The sequence below is a fragment of the Prunus mume genome, linkage group LG1 (assembly GCF_029339155.1).
Source record: "Prunus mume cultivar Tortuosa linkage group LG1, ASM2933915v1, whole genome shotgun sequence".
In the NCBI taxonomy this organism is placed as follows: domain Eukaryota; kingdom Viridiplantae; phylum Streptophyta; class Magnoliopsida; order Rosales; family Rosaceae; genus Prunus; species Prunus mume.
In genome coordinates, this window is record NC_142698.1 from 29677627 (window position 1) to 29701016 (window position 23390).

Below are 23390 nucleotides of genomic sequence, written 5' to 3' on the forward strand. Positions count from 1 at the left end.
TCTGTGACTTTGATGATCAAGCCCAATATTTGTGGCCCGTCCATATGGGTTGTCCATGTGGGTTGAAATTTCACTTAAAGACCACAGAATATTGTGGGCACAAATATGATACGAGTTGATCCAACTAGCCCAATCCGAAGCAGGAGTTGAAATTGAGCTCAGTATCTGTCGCTGTGTCTGCAATGGGGGTTTTGCAGAGGTTTTAGGGTTTGGAAACAAAAGACAGACTGAGAGAAAAGAAAATGTCAGCTTCGATCGCTGGAAGATCGACAATCCTGCGTGCGTTTTGCAGAGCGACGACAACAACAAGAACAAGAATTTCAGCAACGCCATGCCCTTCGATTCAGTCCAATTTCATGCCTCGTCGCTCTCCTTCTTCAAGGTAGTTTCTGCTTCTTCTTCTTCTTCTTTAGCAGAGATGGTATATTTTAGAAAATGTTTATGAATGCAATAATCTTATCTATGAAAGACTTGACAGGCTGTTGCGACGAGAATTGAGCTCTCTTCAACCCCTCCACAGCGCCATTGCTTCTGCTTGCCTTATCTCCAAGCTCCCCGCCCTAGCCACCTCCTCCGAAGGTCTCCATTCTTCCTCGTTGTCTCTTCATTTTCCGTTTATCCATCTTTACATCTTCCTCTCATTTATGGGCTTATCGTTTGTTAATTATGATCTCCACCCATATAATTTTGCCTCTCTTGGTTTCCTTAATCTCATTATAATTACCTAATGTAAATTGCTAATTAACAAGGTTAAAGTCTGATCAAGGAAAATAGACAAGGTTAAATTTTGAACAATGCAATAATCATGAATCAGCACTTTTTACCCTTTGGCTGATCAAATTGTCTAAACTGGGTAAAGGTTAGGAGTAATGTTATATGTTCTGCGTTAAATGACTACACCTCTCACAGAGGTGGGATCTACTTGCATAGGCGTGTCTCGGCTTTGTGAGAAATGTGGCCAGAAATGCCGTTAGTAAATCTGTTACAAATAGTTATGCTCAGAAGTAAAATTGGGCACTAATGTGAACAAGGAATTTAAGGGAAAAGCTGAGCATAAGCTAAAGTTTGAGGGAAAAATTTGTGGTTTATTCTACCAAGCATCAGTTGTATAACCAAAGGAAAAAAAAAATCAGATAGAAATGATACCTGATTTATGTGCATAGATGTATGATGCAATTATTAGTTGTTATTGGGATTTACCTGATCGTTGTATGTTTTTCTCCCCACTCTGGTGACAGGTAGATTTGTGAATTATCTCAGTCCTATCTAGGAGTGAATACTAGCAGAGATCCAGTGTTCTTCCTTTGCTCTTGAATTTGCTGATAAGTTTCTTTCGGAAGTCAGAATGCTTGTCTTTAATGTTAACTGCTGAAACATGTTTGTTTTGAATTAAATAGCAATCTTTGGTATCTCATGAAATACTTCTACGTTGTTACATGATTAGTTCAATTTAACAGTCATGAGTGAGATGATGTAATTTCACATTAAATAATTTGTAGTAATGTCATGTTAGTTCAATTTTACATGACATCTCCTGAAATCTTCAACTTTGAAGTCATGTCGTATTAGATATTTGTATCAAAGTAGTGAATAAAAGATGAGATCAGACGTGTGACAATGGACAGTTTCTTTTTGGGAAAAGAAATTACTAGAAGGGATCCTGATGGAATGCTAAGGGCTAGATCTGAATTGTTTTACTAAACAGGCACCAACATTATGTCCACAATTTTGAAATTTGTTATGATATTTCAGTCTAGGTGAATTAAATCTTGGTTCAGTTAGCATGAGTGGTTAGTGTACAAGTTTGTTAGATACTTGTTAGCTAGCCTTGATAACCAAAGTCCTTAAAAATATTTTGGGAATCCATAGAGTCAGAAAATTTGACTGGCTAGATCAAATTTGGAACTAGAAATAGAGCTAAAAGATATTGGTGGGTATGCAATTACATAAATTTGGTATTTTTGAGTCTTCTGACTTGATAAATGATCTTTGTCTCCTTTTCATACAATTGATTTGTGTGAGAAATTTTAGAATGAGAGATCTCTTTGAAGGAGACCTATCTGTGTGCTTATTAGGCAGGTAAAGTTATCGACTAATCGTGCAAAGCAAAATTTGGTTGAGAAACAATAGTCATTTTAGTTTGTTGGAGACAGTGTGGTGGGATACTAGTGCAACTCTGTTGAGCCGCTTTTAAACACAAAACAGAAGCGTTGCTTCAGAGTCGGAGCATTTTTTTTTCTGGGCGTATTTTTTGTATCAAATTAGATTGACTTGTTTTTGGCTTGGGTTGATATGTATATAGCAACTGTTAGGTTTTATTTCATAGGTTCAGTAGATGGTATGCTACACTCTTACTTATTCTTGTGGCAAATCCTTTTTCCCCAGAATACTTTCTCATTGCCACCAAACTACCAACAAATTCCTGCTTAGCTGTTGCTTTAGTGTTAACAAGTTGCTGACTCTGTCCATCTGTTTGCTAACATTCTTACTTCCTAAGATTGGTTGTCTTCAGGGATTGAACTTTTGGAAATTTAGCTAGGAGGTTTGGAAAGTATCATCTTCCAGGACCTCAATCACGGCGGTATTAGCCCTTCATTTTAACCATGCGGAGATCAAACATAGCTTCAAGCTACTCCTCTACAATAAATTCCTCCTTACACATTTGAAACAGGGAATAACTTTGAAGCAGCCAAGAAGACCTGGCAAACGGGTTGTTTTTTTCGTTTCGGGGTCTTGTCTGACACAACCTGCTTTTTGAAGGTGTTGACATGGACATGAACACCACTTGTTAAGCTAAAGTGTAGAAAAATCAAAGCACGAACACGACCCGCAAGATTAACGGGTAACATAACAGGGTCCTGTTTGACCCGTTAACAATTCTAACTACAGTATATTTTTTCCTTACAACAAAAAACTTAAATAAAATGTATTTTACAAAATAAGCTCTTTATCCGAACATCCTACATAAGAAACACTTAAAGAAAATGTCCAAATTACATAGGCAATAGCTTAAAAATAAAATACAATAACTTCATTTCTTAGCGGGTCACGAACGGATTCCAAGGGTTAACACGAACATGACTCGTTTTTCAACAAGTTCACCCTTTATCTACACAATCCGTTCAGGCTTAATCTGAACACTGAATTTTCCGTGTGCATGATTGCATATCTATAACCAGAGAGATGAGAGATGCTAGCCTACAATGAATTGGATAGTGGGATTAAACCCCTCCCACCCCCCTCATTATAGCGTTTCCACTACAACCAGGGAGCTTCAGTTTATAAGCCTTTTCCCACTTGTGCCAAAAACCTCGAAGGGCCTATAACACTGAAATAGACATAGGCAAGTCATGCATCCTATGGAAGACCCATACATATACATACATGGTGCGCAAAATTGTTCTCTCAATTGTATAAAAACAAATTCTCTCTAATTTTATTTTGATTGGAATGTGCATTAAACACCAAACATACACTTAAAATGAATAAATAAATAAATAAAAAAGGGCTTTCTTAGCACCATCTGAACATGAAAGATTTGTTTTTGCCAGAATTTAACTTCTTGTCTAAGATCCATAACCTTTTTGCAGACAGCACAGATTTGAACCAAAAACGCTTCTTCCCCCAAGAATAGAAAGGCTTACAACAAATACTCCCTATAATTACGTTTGGTCCATCAACCCATCTGCATTTTATATTTGTAAAATAAAAATAAAAAATTAATACCGACCTATGTGCAGACAAATGTGGCCAATATTTTCTGACATATTATTATTCTGATATGCAGGAGGAGGAATTGAATGGGAATTTTAAGTGTCATTTTCACGTGTTAATCTATAGTGTTTACAAGAAGATGGAGTTTCAACGACTTCCAAGAAGCCACAAACACATCAAACTTTACTGGGTGCTTGCTTACGTGCAATATCTTTGACTTACCAGATACACTGCCATTATTTTTATTATAATGTTTAATATATATAAGTTATTATCTCATCGGATGTTATTATCGTACGAAGGTTACTGTAAAAAGGGAAAAAAGTAGAAAGGGATAGTAAAAAATACATAGCGTCCACACGATAATAACATCCGAACATCCACATTGGAAAATTTCTATATATATATACATCGACTATAGCTTGGAAGCCTAAGTTTTCACATGCCTTTTATTTAATTAGCAAATCAGATGTCACATTAAACTTTATGTTAATAAAATAATAATTGGCCAAAAATTGAACTAGCCCACTTGGGTGATTTCGAAAAGACTGAAGAGAAAGAAGATTGAGAAGGGAATGAGAAGGGTTTACATCCACTCTCTGGTTTTTGTGTTGCAAGCTGACGGACTTCCTTGCCCCCCGCGGTGCTAGTGCGTCTGTGCTGGAGACGGACGGGCTCCCTTTTTGGAGGCGTCATAGTTTCTGGTCTCTAGCCTTTTGTTGTTCTTAGCTGTTTGTGTTTTCTGGTCTCTAGCTTTTGTTTCTATTCCTGTCTTCGGTTTATGTCTGTTTTTCCCTCCTTTGTCTTTCCTTCGTTTTGAATGAAAGTTTCTCTTGACCCAAAAAAAAAAAAAACCACCAAGCAAATTGTTATATAGGGCTAACAGTCTTGTTCACAATCCGGAGGGGTCTAAATTTGTGCCGTCCAGATCAAACATTTGGTGCTGTCCATTTGTTGTACAGATTAATAGAGCAGGTTCCTGCCCTTGACTCCAAGTAACACGACAAACATATATATATATATATATATATATATACATTTCACTCCGTATTATAGGGAGCTTTAGTTGAGGGATCTTTCAAATAAATTTATTTGAGAGACAACCTTGTATGACCCACTTCATATTATATTTCACTAATCCAAACTGCCTATTTTGTAGATACTCATTCGAAGATCATCTTTACAAAAAATCATTTGAATTCGATATCATTTGACCACTCAATTGAATTATTGAAATTTTAGTATGTTCTTGAAGCACCTTATTCATTAATTTTATAGGATATAATTGGATGACGAAACGGTTTCCGATTTGTCTAATTTTTTACAAGGATGATCTATGAATGTAAACTTAAAATATAGATGGTTTGGATCGTTAGAAAAAAATTCATAAGATACCCTAAAGAGTGTTTATTTGAGGAATCCATCAATAGAAGGGGATTGCATATATATGTCACATCTTGATCATAGAAAATTGGGTAGTATTGCATACAAAGCTATATTTCAAGAAGCTGTTTTGGCATTGACCTTAGACACACTGTTGGTATGCCTAACAACCATTATCATGCCTTCAAGGATAGTGCACTTCATCTCCATACCAATAACAAAAATTCAAATTTTATCTTATCTTTCCGACTGAATAAAACATAAATTCTAAGCCATTTGCACTAATTCATGGAATTTTTTTAGGGTGTACGTTGAATGTTTTGGACGTAACGAGTTATTAGTCTAATGATAATTATCTTCAATTCATTAAAAGAGACTCGCAGTTGGAATAATCCATTTCTCAATAATATAACATACACAATCTCACATAACTCACCAACATATTGGATCTCACAGAAATTTGTTCGGATGCGAAGCGCATTCAATGATCATGTACGAATCTATAAAACTGAATAAATTTGCAAAGCCGTGTGTCTCTTGATGAAGTTGGAAACACGATTAGCTCTCTTAAACAACCATCAATATGAAATTGAAATGACGATCTCTAAACTGCCATATTGTCGGTGCGGAGCTATCTGTCCCTCTGTCTTTTGTCCCTTTCTCATCACTTACACATGCGTTTTAAAAATTTATTTGCCATGATCATGAACCCAGCAAAACGACAACGTTCATTGAGATCAGCAGAATTCTGAAAACAAATAAACAAATGGGCAAACAAGTCCCAACCTTTTTTATTTATTTATTTATAATTTATAAATTTTTTTCCTTAATTTTTTAATTGCCTGTCATTCCTCAATAGCATCCTAGGCCTGCAACTTCCCTATAATATTAAAACCAGTTGAAGCTGACACTCCAACAAATTGCAAGTTGCCTTCCAATTTCCAAACAAGAATAATTTAGGGTTGAAGTTTTAAGCGATGGTTAATCCATGACCTGGCCAAGTTGGTCTTGTTCCAATTTTCCTCCATTGCCTAATTCCTTTGAACAAAACAAGTGGTCCACATGCAAAACTATATCTGCGGCTTTAGGCATATGTCATGAGAAATAATATTCCAAAATGATTTTCAATGGTTCATCATGGAGAGACTGGTAAAAGTTTTTGTTATGTGAGGCCAAAAAGAGAGAGATCCTTTTTTTCTTTTTCTGAGACATCTGTTTTCCTTTTTCACCAAGCGGTGCTCACACGTTGGCGGCCGCTGATTTAGGTGGTGTTGATATTTGAACTTGAAAAGCGGCATATTTTCTAGTCTTTTAATGTGTGTTTGGAGGGGAGAATTTAAGATGAGATTTGAAATAAGATTAAAACCGTGAGAATCCTTTGTTTAATTTTTTCATATTCAAAATTATGCCGGGTCTAATGATAGGTGTGTCTCTATACTTAGTTAGAGTAGGTCTTCTTTAAGCTTGACCTCAACTCACAAGGATCATGCATGCATAAGGCTTGTCTTCTTAAAATTGCAGAGGAACACATCCTCACAACAAATGAGATTTTGACACTTACTAAATTTCAAAAGAAAAAAGAGATTCAAGGAATTCAAAAGAAAAAAATTTAAAAATTTGACAAGTGTCAAAACTCCATTTGTTTTGAGGAGGAGCCTCCTCAGTTTTAAGGAGCCAAACTTTTTTCATAAAATATTTGATCATTTATACTTTTATTTGTTCATCAATAATAACTATCACTAATTCTATAAAATAAAATAATAATAAAAAATCTTCAATCTATCTTGGATTTAAAAGTTCCATGTTTAAGTTTTTTTAATTGCTTTTTTTTATTTATATAAATTTAATTTCTTTTTAATGTTTTTTTTACATCTGAAAAAAGAGTTCTCATTAACCAAATCTTAAAGGAAGGACTTTATCGTTTGTTGTCCATTCTTGGGATTTATCCTCCTAGCCGAAAGGTTAGGCTACCTAGGGTCTACATACATATATAATTAGTAAATCTAAAGTCTGTTTTTAGAAATTTACAACTGCAAAGCTCACTACCCTAATACTTTTTCTTTGTCAGAATTCTCCACCATAATATACGCCTAATATTACGTACATACATGACGGCTGCCTTCTGAACATGCACAGCATTAGCTTAACTAGTTTCTTTCTGTCTTTTTTTCTTCTTCTTTTTTCTCTCTATTAGCTTCTCTACACGCGCTTCTACACCTGCGAGATACTTATTTAAATTTATTTTAGAATTAAAAAAGATAATGGGTAGTTGTGTTCAGTAAAAATAGGATCCATTATCTTATTTTTCTTTTAATTTAATTTAATTTTAATATAAAAAAGTGTGAATTTACCATATTATCCTCATTTAATTAATAATTTCAATTCTTAATGTTTGCATTAACCAAGTGCATTTTCTGGCATTTTGAATGTTTCATCATTCTCAGTCTTTTGTTTTATATATACTAGCCTTTTTCCACACGCTTCTACCCATGCGAGAGGCTTTTTTAAAAAGAATTAAAATTTATTTTAGAATTAAAAAAGATAATGGTAGTTATGTTCCATAAAAATAGGTTTCATTATCTGATTTTTCTTTTAATTTTAATTTTTTTAATATGAAAAAGTGTAAATTTACCATATTATCCTCATTTAATTAATAATTTCAATTCTTAATGTTTGAATTAACTAGGGTACTTTATGGTATTTTGAATGTTTATAGATATATAAAGGTTTTTGAGTAAGTCTGCACTTCTAGGTAGTCTTTTGGGAAACTAAACCAAGTCAAGTTGTTCATAATCTTATTGATGCGTGATTAGTTAATGAATATCAGATCCACTCTATATAAATTTATGCAATTAATATCTGCCTAACCAATTTGGTTGGCATGATTTTCCTTCCAAAGTTGCAATTCCAAGTTCATGATTCAAGACTATTTGCTGGAAATAATACAATAAGGAATTAATTAAAACCTTTTTTTTTTTTACATTTAAAGAGGAGAGAATCGAACTTGGAACATCTTCTAATGCATAGTACAACCTGAATGATGAAATATGGGCCATGGTATTGAACATTGCTAGGAAAGAAAAAGTAAATATGCCAAAAGAATGTATTTGATGTGTTTGACAATAATTTTACAAACAGAAACTAGAAAGTAAGCTTGTAACAAGAAAATTGGTACATAGTGAGGGGACGTTAATGGATAGCGAGTACAAAGTTGGTTGCAGGAAATTCGCATGACATTCCAAATTTTCATGATCAGCTAGCAGATTCAGTCTTCTTTTCACAATATTCAATTCAAGCATGTGCGCTTAGCAATGATGAACATGCCCTAAGACCATAGCATCTGGGTCCATACCTCAAAAGTGTGTCACGCTTGTACCAAAAAATATTATTCATATGCATTGTAAATTTATAGAGCATGCTACATAATATGTTGTGTTATTAGATTGTTAATATGCATAACGTAATGACATATTAATATCAAAGATGACAATATTCATATTTTCATTCTCAATATTCAACGTCATTGTTTCACACCACTGGCAAATTCAACCATTTTCCTAATTTGAAACAAAGACATTCATTAGAAGAATGGTTTAGATTCCAATTGAAAACCCTAGCTCTCCCTCTCTCCCAAAAAACATTGTAGAGCCTTTTTCACTTTGAGGGGGGAGGAAGCCAATGTTCTTCCTCCCCTCTCCCCTTCTCCCTTTCTCCCATCTCTCTTCCTCCCTTATTTTTAGAGACAGAAGGTTCCCCTATATTTGTCTTTCTTTTGCTATGATTTTCCTTCACTCATCACAGGCGGATGTGTCTCGCCATCAAATCTCCATCTGCGTTTCAGTGTCAAATCTCTATCGCCATCTTTTTTGCGGTTTCTTCATGTTTGGAATAAGTCATAGAGACTCTTTGAGTTTTGTGTAGTTCTCAACCTATCATTTTGTGAGAGTTTTTCACCTCTGTTTTGTGAGAGCTTTCCACCTTTGTTTTGTGAGAGTTTTATTTGTATTGTTATAGCTTGGTTTTTTTTAAGCTTTATCTCTTTTTTGTTGTTCTGAGTTTGCAATCTTAGTTGAGATGCCTATGCTAGATTTTCTTCGATCATGCTTGATCGTTAGTGGAGGAGTCTAGATTGTCTTAATTTTGATATCAAATCACTCCGTTATTGTAATATCCTTTGTGCCTAGTGCCTTTTTTAGTTGAATTATGAATGCAATCCCATAATTTCTCAAAAAAAAAAAAAAAAATTGGTTTAGATTGATAGGCAAGATTCCTCTATGATATTAATAGGTGTAATTAACACAATGATGACAACATCATAACCTAATAGCTGCATAATTAATACCTGCATGTTCTAATCAAAATGATCTATCTCTTTCTGCTTTTCCTTTCATTTATAAGCCTTAGTTTCAAAGTCTAATCATAGCTAGTTCTTTTGGTCTAAAACCTTTCATGCCATTTAATAATCCATACCAGTACTTAGGAAGAGACAGGAGGAACTGCTCACCCATAAATAGGGGTTCATGTGATGGGGTTCCTATTAACTTATTGTTCCTAATTCCTCTTCCCAACCAGCAACCACATGATATTCTGCATAAGCTGAGCTTATTTAAAAAGTCACCCTTTCCTTTGTTTAGTTTTAAAATTTTAGTCAATAAGAAATAGAAAAGAAAATAATAAAGGAAACTTTTAATTATAGGTGTGTTGGGAGCAGGAGTTGGTGGGTCTCCAGACTAAATTTATTTTGTGGGTCAACATTCACTATCATAATCATCCCACTGCATGCCCATGTCATCTTTTGTAAAAAAAAAAAAATTGGAAAAAATAAACTGGGAAATATATTCCCTCACATATATATCCACCAAGATATGATCAATTTCTGATCTCCAAAATTGACTGTCATCACCACTTGACTTTCTTTGCATACATATTTTTCACACAAAAATATTTTCTTACTAGAAATTTTTTCATTGAAATATTTTATTTTAATTGTTGATGCTTTTCCAAATATCTGAAAGGTAAGATAAGATGTATAGTTGTCTACATAGTCATAATTGGTTGTGAGAAAATTGAAAAGGTAATTAATCTATGAATTAGGCAACATGAAAATCTAGTTACCTGTCTTTTGCCCTTTTTCTCACATCTTATATTTAATTCACAAAACCTAATGTAAGGAATTAAAAGCAGCCATGATCCTGTCACAAATAGTGATGGTAACAGACCAGGTCCAACTCCTTTGTTAGCCTTTCCTTTATTTTTCTTTTTATTTTTTTATGTCTGATATGAACTGGCAAAGGAGATAAAGAAGGCAAGCATGAAGGTTTCTGTCTCAATCTTCCACCTCTTTCCCTTCTCATAAGATGCAGATTTTAAGGTGAGACAATGAAGAGAGAATCATATTAAATTCATATCCTTTCTTGCCTTCTCATTCTCAACCTCTAAAACTTTCCCATTTAGAAAATCTGAAGAAACAAAAACAGTTCAAAAGCCTTCATAATCTCATTCATTTCTTAGAAGAAGCCAAGCCAAAAACCAGACAGATCCATTTCTCCAAACCCTGTAGATCTCTCTCTCTCTCTCTCTCTCTCTCAAAAGTACTGCCTGCTGCAGGTTTTTGTTTTTGCTCAGAGAATTATATTATTTACACAATGAGAGACAAAATTTCTTGTTTTAGTGAAAATGCAGTAAATGTTTCTCATCCTTCATGTTCTAGCTATGCAAACACTGCTTGTGTTTCTCCAAAGTTAACTCCTTCTGTCCAAAATGCGGTCTCATGTGTCTACAAAATCACTCTCTCCACTAAAAAGCAGTTCTTGGTCACAGTCTCCTGGTGCAAAAACCACTATGCACAGGGCTTAACCATTAAGTTTGGTGATGATCCAACAGCATGCTTCAAATTGAACATGAATTCGCGTCTGTTCCGGAAGAAGAAAGGCACCAAAGTCCTCGAATCGGATAATTCGAAGATGGAAATCTATTGGGATCTGTCCAAAGCTAAGTATGATACTAGTGGTCCTGAGCCAGTTGATGGTTTTTATATCCTGGTCATGGTTGACTCAGAAATAGGCCTAATTCTAGGTGACATGGCTGAAGAAGCTTTAGCCAAGAAGTTCAAGACTAGTGCAACCCCTGTTGCTAAGGTTTCTTTGGTTTCAAGGCAAGAGCATTGTTCAGGAAATGACATTTATTCCACCAAGGCTCAATTCAGTGACACAGGCATTGTACATGACATTTTGATCAGATGCAGTGGAGAAAATGATGGCTTAAAGCATCCGGTTTTATCAGTTTCCATCGACAAAAAGACGGTCATTCGCGTAAAGAGGCTGCAGTGGAATTTTAGAGGCAATCAGACAATTTTTTTAGATGGGTTGCTGGTTGATCTGATGTGGGATGTTCATAACTGGTTCTTCAATCCTTCATCAAGGTATGCAGTGTTCATGTTCAGAACAAGAAGTGGAATGGATAGCAGGCTGTGGTTGGAAGAGAAGTTGGTTCAGAAGGAGCAGGACAGAGTTGAATTCTCCTTGTTGATCTATGCCTGTAAGAGCTCATAATGAAATTTGGTCATTAAATTTTTATTTTTTTGGGGTTAATTCTTGAAATTTATGCTTGTTATTACTATTTTTCTAAACTTCCTTTCAAAAGAGGAATAGATACTAATTCATTTTGATCATTGTCTCAGGAATATGATTGTAGATAGATAGATAAATTTGACATGTTTTGATCTCTCTCTCTCTCTCTCTCTCTCTCTCTCTCTCTCTCAATAATACTGGTGATCAGTTTTGCAAATTAGAATAGAGTATTGCAGAGTGCTAGCAAATGAGTTAGAATAGAGGGGTGACTGTAGAAGGTTCAAATAATTGGAAAGGCAAAGGAAAAAGATACTAAGAGATATCAATTAAAATTTGATGAATGGGGAAGTGGGAATTTTGAGTATCAATTATCATTGCTTTTTAGGTTTGTAAGGATCAAATCAAATAAAGTTGAGAATCCCCCCAATTATGTTCAGCCTCATTTGACAAGTACATCTTATAAAACACGGAAAAAAGTTGATTGATTGGAATATATTGTTTTGTAGGATTATGCAAGATTACTGCTTGCTTTTATTGTTCATTTAGAAGAAAAATTGCCAACGAGAATCTAACCCAATGTAAAAGGGCATTAACTTATAGAGGAGTGCTCTTAGATTTGAACCCCCATAGCATATTGGTAGTGTATATGTGAAAAACCCTCAATTCTTTGTAAGTTAGACTATCGCTTGTGTTTTTAAAAAAAAATTAAAGAAAATGAATTTCCCTTCTTTTTCGAGATTTAATGAATGAAAACAAAAACAGGATCCTTTTTTCTAGTATTTAATTTTTAATTTATCATGTCATACTTTCCCCACCTTGGCCTTGACTTGTCAGGGAAAATCCTACTGATCCTTTAGTGCAAGAAGCCAGCTCATTCACACGCTTATTCACAAGCCAAGAAAAAGATTGATCTCCATCAGGCTTGGCTTGATATAGATTGTGATTGTGAAGTAACCATTTGAGTTGGGCAAACAAAACAGTTCAACGACAAATCTTGTTTTTGTTTCTCAATGATTGACAACAACATTTCAATTAAAATTAGTTATCATAGAGATAGCAAAAGTCTTTGGGATAAGTTGTTCATCTGACTTAAAGCTTGACAAAACAAATATCCCAAGAGGATTTAAAACAAATCCTCAAATGATTATTCGGTAATTGTGATAGTTAGTCGGCATTTTGTTGGAGGAGATTATAAATTTAAATTTACTAGACGATAGTTGTCTCCACTTTATTAGATGAGGTTTTGAATTCAAATCGCGTGACGAAAGCACAGCAAGCACACCTGATGTAAAATTCAGACCAAAAGAAATACCAAAACATTAAGTAATATAAGAATGGGCAAGTCGATTTTGAAATGGTTACCAGGATAAGACCAAAACTCTAAACGTATGCAAACAAAATATTCGGATGGCGTCCCTTCATCTTAGACCCACAGCCAGTACAAATACATGGTCCCCCTGTCTTAAAACAATTGTTTGGTCCACTAGCAGAATCCAGTGATTGTATGTCTTCCCAAAGCACCATAAAAAGAGTCCTTCTTGGGGAAGATGACCTACAGTACAGACTAGAGGCGATGAATTGTGATAGCATCAGTCACGTGTGAACGCGTGACAATAATGTCAGCCGTTAATTTCAACGAACCAGATTAACGTACCGCAGCTATATTGAACTTCAAATGTAATTTTTTCCCAGAAAGAAAATATGTGAAGTGTAGCATACAAGTACAATACTATAATCTAATACATCAGGAAAGAACCCAATAAAGTAACAAGCAGCCAGGCTGCCTAGCTAGATGGCAGGGTGTGTACGCGTGTGCGTGTGTATGCAGAGTATTGGTGAGGGCGGTTGTTGGATGGGAGCTGCTTTTCATTGAATTCTAAAGCCAATCATGCCCTGACAAAGTTTGTAGACTCTCATGATAAAGTTGCAATTGTATTCATGGAGAGCATCTCCAATCTAACATAAATTTGCAACTACATTAAGGTTAATGTTGGGCCCTCTACAAAAACAGGAGTACTGTACTACTTTAACTATTATGGTATCATCAATAAGAGTTGGAATTTGAAATCTCTTTTATAGTTAGCCTATTTCCAATGCGAAAAGAGCTAAATTCAAATTTTCACATCTCAAAATACAACTATTCATGTATCGTTTGGACTCAAATTATTTTTTCCCCAACCCTCCGGACTCAAATTTTGAATCCATAGCTTTATTAAATTGTTTAAAAATAATTTAACTCTAATGGGTCCACAAAACTAACTTTGCACATGGGAAAATGGGTTGTGTGAGTGGGCTCCACCAAATTTCAGTCGAGACAAAATGTGAACTGCTATTCCACCCAAGATATTGACTGGATTGATATTTTGCCTGACCCTATACATGTGTTGGGGGCTCCATCTAGACTATATTGCCAAAATTTGACATTTGGCCCTCTCAATTAGAGATGCCTTAGGGAATAAAATCATCACTAGATGAAGCAGTAGTTAATTTATAGACTAACAACATTTCACATCATTGAGGTTTTTGCAATAGATGAACTTGATTTCAAGATTTGGAAGAAACCCTCTCTCAATCTTAGTTGAAAACTTAGAAATCTTGAGTTTTTGATTTTTTTTTTTTTGTTCGATTTCATTGTCCAATCCTTGGTATTGGAACGACAGCCTTGGAATAGGTGCCAAGGTTTGAGTGCGAAATATATTTTTTCTTTCTTTTTAGAAATGCTCTTCATGGACAATTTGGATTAGGTTGTCAAGATATGTGGTGGGTCTCGCATCTGCCACGTCAAGATTTAACGTTTGACTGAAGGTCAATTTAACAGTTTATGTAAATTGGTTAGATTTTGAAATGTTGGATATCAAATTGATGAAATTGAAACCTCTAGGCCCATTTTGATACGCACACTAAATACAATATAAGGTATCTACAATATATGTAAGTGTGAGTGGATCAACTACTAGTACAAGCTATGCATTTTGTGATAAAAGAAGAAATACTTTTCATTGTTAGAAAATCCATTTGCTGATTTGCATCAAAACATTAAGGACATAAGAAGGGTTGTTACGATATGGGTCCTTGCAACTTTTATATCGTAATCAAAACTTTTTCATCTCCTTCGTCCGATACATTATATTATTATTGGGCCATTTTATTTTATTATTTATCAAATTAATATTTTGGCTTTTGCTAAAATAGACTTCAATCATTTTGACTTTTAGATGAGCATTATGAGCTCTTCAAATTGTAACGAGACAAGAGATGACTGCTTTTTACATGTGGAAAAGTTACCAACTTCCCATACTGCTTCCTTTATGGCCGGCAATATTGCACAAAGAAGAAAGACCAAAATGCTAAAAGATATATAATATGATTCTTTACAAAATTATTTGAGGGATTTCTTTTCGTGATTTTCTAGCATTTAGATCAAGCGAATTTTCTATAAGTGATGAGTTTTAGCTTGATTTCATGTTAAAATATTAGTTAATTTCATGCTTTTTGACCTGAACATTATCAAAGAACAAAAAATCATGTCACCTAAACACAAGACAACAAATGCAACAACAAAAAAAGGAAAAAAACACAAAGCAACTCAATTGTCATCCCTAGCTACATATCTACGACTGAATAATTCACTGCAGTTATTGTTGAAAATATTCTAAAAAACTCTGATTTTCATGGAGTTTGATCGTGATGAAGATCTGAAAATTTTATATTTCATAATGACAACTAGCAGCCCACCAAGTAGTGGAATCACGAATTATGTATTGTATTTAATTTTGTTGAGTTTTTGAGGTGAGACTTTACATCATTCTACACGTCCTCCCCACATAGGATCACTATAAAAACTAAAGTCAATTTTGAAAAATATATTTGTTTTGAACTGTGATTCTGCCTCACGACCTAACTACAAATATGATCCAGAAGCAAACTTTTCTTGAGTGTTGTATGAAAGACAAAGTTTTCTCTTCTTTGAGGACCACATTATTTTGGATTTCTTGCATGCGCCGTTTGCCTTGTGATAGACTTATTATTATTATTTAGGTGCATATAAAAAGATTTTAAATGCAAATAAACACATCTGAGTCCAACTTTAACCACCAACACCTTTTATTTGAACAAAATAAATAAAAATATTCAAGAAAATTAAACCTAGCGTCAATACCATTTTAAATCCACAAGCCGATAGTGTTTGATCTTGTGACCAAATTAATAACTCACTGCTGAAATGTAGGTCCATTCCGTCTTCATATATTAATGTTGGATGGATCACATTTCCTACCGCAATGATATACTTTAGAAGATATTTTTTCATTCTCAAATTTTTGTTATTCAAGTGACATATCGTGAATAACATGACCATATTTAATTATTAAAGATAGATAAAGCTTTGAATAGAACTCAAAGTAACGAATAAAACACTACCACATCAATTGGAAACTCCAAACGTACATTCGTTTCGTAGCAATTTCATAATCAAAGTGCAGATACAAAATTCAGAGAAAATAAAGAACGTAGTCCCACAAAGGGTTCTTGCAAACAATAAAATAAGATACAAATAATAAATACAACCACTGCAAGACAATAAGCAAAATAAATTCAACATCTTAAACAACCAACTCACCAAGAAATTGAAAGATATCATCACTATATATGATTAGCAGACTCAAGAATGAGTTCCAGCTATTGCGCATGTCGAAATACCTAAATTATAGCTTAAAATTTAATTATTATTTTTTTTGGTACTTCAAATTTCTATAGTCTTTCTATAAATAAAAGTAAACATTAAATCATATATACCAAGCTAGTTCATAGCTCCATAGACTAATTTTCAATAAGTTTTAACATAAATTAAATAGGGTTTAACACCATATGGATTGAACATCTAAGGCTTTTTACCTAGAACCTTAGGTTCCTTCATGCATTCATATCATATGAAAAGTTGTTTTATGTAAAAATATTGACTAAGTATGAAAAATGAGTTTTCGGAAAATCATTTTCTCAAGATAATTTTTGGCGGCTTTTATTTAAACATCAAATAAGAAAACTTGATTTTATGGGATTTTAGTATGAAATATATAACTTAATGAGCCATCATTTTTAGCACGTATTTTGCACTCAAAACCATTTTTTATACTTTGTGGAATATTTTCTAGTATTTTTATTTTAATCCAAAGTTGTACTTTTTAATTGTAAACTTAAGTAAATGGAATAATATAAAAATAAATAAAAGTAAAATGACAAAGACATTTACTTATGTTGAAAATAAATAGTGCTAGTTAATATTTGTTAAATATATAGGTTTTTTTATAAATACATGTCTAGGATTGGGAATACCATTATTTATAATTTCCCTGCGTCATCTTGACCATATTTTTTTTTTCTTCAATCTTGCTCTTATTTCTCTGTTCAAGCTTTTCTCCTTTTAGTCTTTACCTACCATTTCTTAATCAAAACCTAATTGCCAACCGAATTTGACACTACACTAACTGATTCATCTTGTCTCCGTTCATCTTAATTTGATTTTCTACAACTTCTATCACATCACAAGTCTATTTTCTACTACTTGAAATTCTTGATTAGTGGAGGCTCACCAACTCCAAATAAGTTGTACTCAGGTTGACAAAGAGTATCCCAGCTCGTGAGAATGTTGTACTAACGGGGCAATAGGAGTCTATTATATGTTCAAATTATGCATCAATACCTTAGGTGGGATTAGGCCAATGGACCTCTATATATATGTGGGATTTTAATTTAAATTACAATTAGGAGTGGATCTATATTTGAACTTATTATTCTATAATCTTATATGGGACCAAATCGGAGCTGACCTTGACATTTTGAGGGGCCGTGCGAAACTTAAATTTGGGCACATAATCTAATACAAAAATACTAATGGCTAGTTTGACATTGTTGTGCTATGAAAATAATCGCTATCAGATTTTGTGAGAAAAATCAACTGTGAGAGAGCAGTTTGGCGTTTGATAAATTTTTTGTTAAAATTGTTGTTGATACTAATTCCAGCATAATCAAAAAGTGATTCTCACATAATTTTAAGCCTATAGCCTCTTCGAAACTGATTTCAGCATAATCAGAAAATGAAAGCACCTCATTAGCTAAAAATCATAAAACAACAATAATTTGACATAACTTAATGTCATAAAACAAATTTTTTATAACTAAAATTCATCGTCAATTAGCATGCAATGACAATCACCATCAAATTCTTAAAAGTTTTAATGTTTTTATTTAAGAAAGTTAAATATTAGTATATTCAATACAAAAATAAGCTTCTTACGCCCCCATAAGCTCCATTGCTACCACCGATGATCAATCTGTGTATGAAAAAAATAAAAATTTGTCAATCACCAATTGAAGAGTAGTTGCACACAAATGTCAATTAAAAAATCATTAAGAAATTTCAACACGTTATCCTCCAAAATGTAGGCCTCATCATTGTCCTTACCATTGGAAAAACGTTAGCTAGATCCAATACACAATACATTGGGATTAGGCCCAATAGACCCTTAGGTGTGGGGATATATAATAATGTATAAATAAGAGTTTAGGATTAGGATTATATCACTTAAATCACATATATAATTTGTTTCATTTCATTTATCTTTACTCATTCCTAGTTTATAATTGGATGATTAGCACATTAATTTGTGTCAATTATTAATACAACAATCATATATATATATATATATAAATAAGATGAACAATATATCATATCACTAAACATAATCATATACACACAAGAAATAATCGCTACCACCAAAGACTTTATAATCATGTTTTTCTTGAACACATCACCAAACATTTACATAGGTGGTAGGTATTTATACCATCCTTTAAAAAAAATATCTTTTTGATACTTATTATTTTTTTATATATATATATAAACGTATTATGGTCTAATTATGAGAGAATAACTGGGGGCTCAAAAATAATACTTTGTTTTATTATTTTTGTGGAAAATCTTATTAATTGTGTGACTTTATTGAGTCTATTTTATGAATTTGGTTTGATGTGAAAATATTGGAATTAAGGGCGTGAGTTTAATCTCAAATTTAGACTAAAATGCCCTTATGATTAAGTTTATGATTTTTTCGAATGAGCACGTTTATTAATGGGCTTTCTCAAGCCCGACTATGGGCGGGCTCAAAAAACCGGCCCGCCCGGCCCGCTCCTCTTTAAAGCCCGGCCCGAGCCCAAGCACGGGCTAGCCCGGCCCATTGACGAGCCCTATTTTTTTCTCTCAAAGTCAAAATGTAGAAATATTGTCCTTACCTTAACTAGCTAGATCCAATACACAATACATTTGGGTATTTAGGCCCAATAGACCCTTAGGTGTGGGTCCTTATTAACTTAAACAGGTTAATGCAATTAGAAGTTAATTAAACCAATATCGGATGATATCTAATTGTACATATATATATCTTATGGGACTTACACATCAATAGCTCGTATTGAGCCACTTATTTCACCATATACAAACAATACACACAAGAAAAAGGCTACAAAGACTTTATAAGAGTTTGCAACACTTTTTGCCCTATACAGAGCATTAGGTGGTAGGTTTGATTGCATCTCAAATTGTTTTAAAGATAGTATATATTATCTTGCCTCTATATATATATTTTTAATGTTTATATATTTGAATATATATAGTAAATAAAATGAGAGAATTAACGTTCTGGGTGGCTCGAAAATCTTCGATTCAATATACAGGGCTTTGGGAAAATCTTCGGGATTAATATTTTACTAAGATTTGAGTCTAAGAATCGATATCTGAAAAGCTTATAAAAATATGTAAAATTGTTGTGACCTCTAGGGCGTGAGTCGAAATATTGTACAAGGCCCCCTTTATATATTACTTTGCGTCTAGCTTGTAAAAGAATCTTTTTAAAACAAACAATATCCTTTGCATCTTTTTTATTTATTATAAATTTTATAATACAAGTGATATTAGAAGATGGAAGATTCGAACTTAGGATTTCAGGTTCAAGGACCACTTGAGCTACGACCTCATTGCATATCCTTTAAATCTATAATCCTAAGCAAAATAAGATTCACTTCCTAACTTACTTCAATCCAAATTTTAGTAGAAGTGAGTGAGGTCAATTGGCTAGGACAGTGAGCTGCCTCATTGCACTCAAGTTAGAGTACTTAGTTTAAATATCACTTGTATCAACAATCCAAATTCTTGCACACAACGTAATATTAGTTTAAAGTAGTATTAATTCACAATTCTTATTGAAACTGAAACTTCAAATGGGCTCTTGATAAGACAAAACAAAATCAAGCCCAAAGCCATGAATTAAACTAAACTTGATAAGCAACTTAAGCCCACAAATATTAGGCCCAAACAAATTAAAGAACATAAAGAAGATGCATTTGCTAAAACTTTGATTTGAGTCTTTTGATAGATATATTATTTTTATTCTTAGATGCATTTGCATACTGTGTTTGGTTTGATTTGTTTTGTGCTTTTGTTTAATAATTTGGCATTCATATATTCCTCAAGATGTGGAGATCGGTATTTGTCTGTTCTTTTTTAGAATTAGTGGCTTCATGTCAAGTAGCATATGAGACGCCGATTCAAATGCTCTTGCTTTTAATACCATAGCTTATTTAGGGAGACCCTAAATAACATTATTCATGTATTACAGATGAACTTGTAGCCAATGCTGCCTACATTGGTACCCCCGGGAAGGGAATCCTAGCCGCAGATGAATCAACTGGAACAATCGGCAAGCGTCTATCAAGTATAAATGTCGAGAACAATGAGTCCAACAGGCGAGCCCTGCGTGAGCTCCTCTTTTGCGCCCCGGGTGCACTTCAATATCTCAGTGGTGTAATCCTGTTTGAGGAAACCCCTTTACCAGAAAACAGTTGGTGATAAACCCTCTGTTGATGTCCTCAAGGAAGGAGGGGTCCTCCCTGGGATCAAAGTGGACAAGGGCACTGTTGAGCTTGCTGGAACTAATGGTGAGACCACAACTCAGGGTCTTGATGGTCTTGCCCAGCGCAGCCAGCAGTACTATGAAGCTGGGCGCCCGATTCGCTAAGTGGCGTGCTGTGCTCAAGATTGGCCCAAATGAGCCATCTCAACTTGCTATACATGAGAATGCCAATGGCTTGGCTCGCTATGCTGTCATTTGCCAGGAGAATGGCTTGGTACCAATTGTTGAGCCAGAGATACCGGTTGATGGATCTCATGACATTGACCACATTTGCCAGGAGAATGGCTTGGTACCAATTGTTGAGCCAGAGATACCGGTTGATGGATCTCATGACCTTGACCAATGCGCAGATGTGACCGAGCGTGTCCTCGCTGCTTGCTACAAAGCGCTGAATGAACACCATGCCATTCTCGAGGGTACTCTTTTGAAACCAAACATGGTTACCCCTGGTTCAGATGCCAAGAAGGTTTCACCTGAGGTGGTGGCTTATCATACAGTAAGGGCATTGCAGCGAACGGTTCCTCCAGCTGTTCCTGCTGTGGTGTTTCTTTCTGGTGGGCAGAGTGAGGAGGAAGCTACCCTCAACTTGAATGCTATGAATAAGCTAAATACCAAGAAAACCCTGGTCACTTTCGTTCTCTTTTGGGCGGGCTCTGCAGCAAAGCACTCTGAAATCATGGGCTGGAAAGGATGAAAATGTGAAGAAGGCACGAGTTGCCTTCCTTGGTAGGTGCAAAGCTAATTCAGAAGCTACTTTGGGTACCTACAAAGGGGATGCTGCATTGGGAGATGGTGCTTCGGAGAGTCTTCATGTGAAGGATTACAAGTACTAAAGATTTTGCAGCTAAATTTCTGTTTCCTGTATTGCCACTAGTTAGAACATTAAGGGAGAGATGAGACTTGGTTTTGTTCTTGGAAAGTAACTGATTAAACTTCGGTAGCGTGTGTATCATCTCCATCTGATTGCGTCCTTGTAGTTTTTTGCAAAGGTCGCATTTCACATTTCCAGGATTAGGCTATTGAGTTTTGAATATAATTTTATTTTCTCTTATTTTCTGTCATTTCAAGTATTTTTAGTATAGCGGTATCCTTGATCTTGATTAGGTTCATGTGAAACAGAATGTATCTTACAGAAAATCATAAAGACTGTAATTTTCTTTAAGATTCATTTTATTCTCAATTTCTGTTGAATTACAATTGATATCATGTTTCTCTATAATACATAATGCTGTCACAAGAAAAATCTAAAAGTAATAAGATCCTTTGAAGAGCTACAAATAAAAGAAAAACAAGACCAATATATTATGTCTTAATTTCCTTGCATCAAGGATTGTCTGCCAAAACCATTAGTGCTACAAGAGAAAGCAAAGAGACCAGGATGTTACCCAAAGCATTGATGGATCCAGCCCTAGATATGACTTTGTTTTCTGCAAAACCCATTGGAAACACCAAGTCTTACTATTTTTGAAATAATTGATAGATCTCATATATAATTTATATATAAACATATTCAGAGGTTATGAAATAGGGAAACTTACTGCACTCTTTAGGATGGCATATGCACTTCAACCCAGCAGTACAATTGCCATTAGGCTTTTGACACTCATCGCAGATATTGGGAATGTGGTCAGGGATGTCAAAAGAAACTCTTGTTCTCAACTTATGTGCTTCATAGCTCCCATCTAAAGATCTTCTATGCACCCTGCTGTAACATGAGCAATTCAAATCTCTTGGATGAAATCCCACGTCAAGCTTTGTGACATCATCAACTAGTAAGCAAGAAGAGGATGCAAGTCCACATGCACGTAAGCAGGTGAAGTTTTGAAACAGTGGTGATGATGAGGGTGTTTTGTTTGAGCAGTTGTAGAGTAAAAGTGAGTTGGAGGGGTTTAAGGAGAAGACATGGTGGAGTGAAGAAGAAGAAGAAGAAGGGTTGGAGATTATCAGACTTTTACATTTGTAGTTAGTGTAGGAGACTGGGAAGAGGCCGTTAGAGGTTCTATTACTATGGTATAGTTTCTGAGATTTGCAGATGACTGTTCGATTTAAAAGGGATAATGCAGTTGAATTTGGATTTGAAAAGGGTGTTTGAATCTTGAATTTTTCATGAATGCTTGTTGAAGCATCTTGAGGAATTGAAATTGCTAACCAGAAATTGAGTAGCAGAAGGAAAGGATGTAGGATGCAGAGTTTCTTGATTTTCTGCATTTTCAAATGAACTGCATTATTGGAGTTATTTTGTTTCCCACTAGAATTAAAAGGAAACAGAGAAGAACAAGATAACAGAGAATCAACTTTTAATCTGCTGAGGACCATTAGTGTGTTTTTTTTTTAATCACTTGATGGCTTTTGTGGACTTTTGGCATCTTAACAGGGATATGTATTTTCCTTTTGCACTTCACCTTTTCTTTCCAGTGGCCCAAGGGAATATGACTTTTCTCCACCCTTTAGATCCGGCTTGATCTCCTCCTTTCTATCCTTACTGTTGGTAAAGTTATATGATTCTGATGGATCATCAAAGCTATATGTTTTGTCATCGTAAATTATGGCTCACAAATGAATATGAGCCATAACTTATGGTTTGCGGATAATTGTTGTACGTATTTGTAGTTTACCTTAAGATCTTGTATGCATGAACCGTAAAACCTATACTAGTTCCCCAAAACAAAATGGCACCTTGATGAGCTTTCAGCAGGAAATTTATTTTTGCTAATGTTTTCTTCATTTTTTTTTTCCTCTTTCAAAATTTGAATCTCTTGCT

At 34.5% G+C, this 23390-nt stretch overlaps 3 protein-coding genes, 1 long non-coding RNA gene and 1 pseudogene across 4 annotated transcripts; 3 read left to right on the plus strand and 2 right to left on the minus strand.

Annotated features, from left to right (window-relative positions):
* The first annotated feature begins 127 nt into the window (after positions 1-127).
* On the plus strand, positions 128-1523 carry LOC103327695 (PPR containing protein). Its single transcript, XM_008230061.2, has 3 exons — positions 128-382; positions 479-579; positions 1239-1523. Exons 1-3 carry the CDS (start codon positions 243-245, stop codon positions 1268-1270), a joined length of 273 nt encoding a protein of 90 aa, XP_008228283.2. The 5' UTR covers positions 128-242; the 3' UTR covers positions 1271-1523.
* Positions 1524-2915: 1392 nt separating this feature from the next.
* On the minus strand, positions 2916-4661 carry LOC148921548 (uncharacterized). The gene is made up of 2 exons (XR_016121929.1): positions 4305-4661; positions 2916-3685 (listed from the first exon to the last, which is right to left on the minus strand). It is a non-coding gene; the product is annotated as an uncharacterized LOC148921548 (long non-coding RNA).
* Positions 4662-10290: 5629 nt separating this feature from the next.
* Positions 10291-11762, plus strand: LOC103326739 (DUF868 family protein (DUF868)). The gene has a single exon (XM_008228981.2). It carries the CDS (start codon positions 10743-10745, stop codon positions 11646-11648), a length of 906 nt encoding a protein of 301 aa, XP_008227203.2. The 5' UTR covers positions 10291-10742; the 3' UTR covers positions 11649-11762.
* Positions 11763-20113: 8351 nt separating this feature from the next.
* LOC103327703 (fructose-bisphosphate aldolase 1, cytoplasmic-like) lies at positions 20114-21740 on the plus strand (annotated as a pseudogene).
* A 41-nt stretch (positions 21741-21781) lies between these two features.
* Positions 21782-22969, minus strand: LOC103326748 (uncharacterized). The gene is made up of 2 exons (XM_008228992.2): positions 22168-22969; positions 21782-22056 (listed from the first exon to the last, which is right to left on the minus strand). The coding sequence occupies exons 1-2, from the start codon at positions 22943-22945 to the stop codon at positions 21953-21955; spliced, it is 882 nt and encodes a 293-aa protein (XP_008227214.2). The 5' UTR covers positions 22946-22969; the 3' UTR covers positions 21782-21952.
* Positions 22970-23390: the final 421 nt, after the last annotated feature.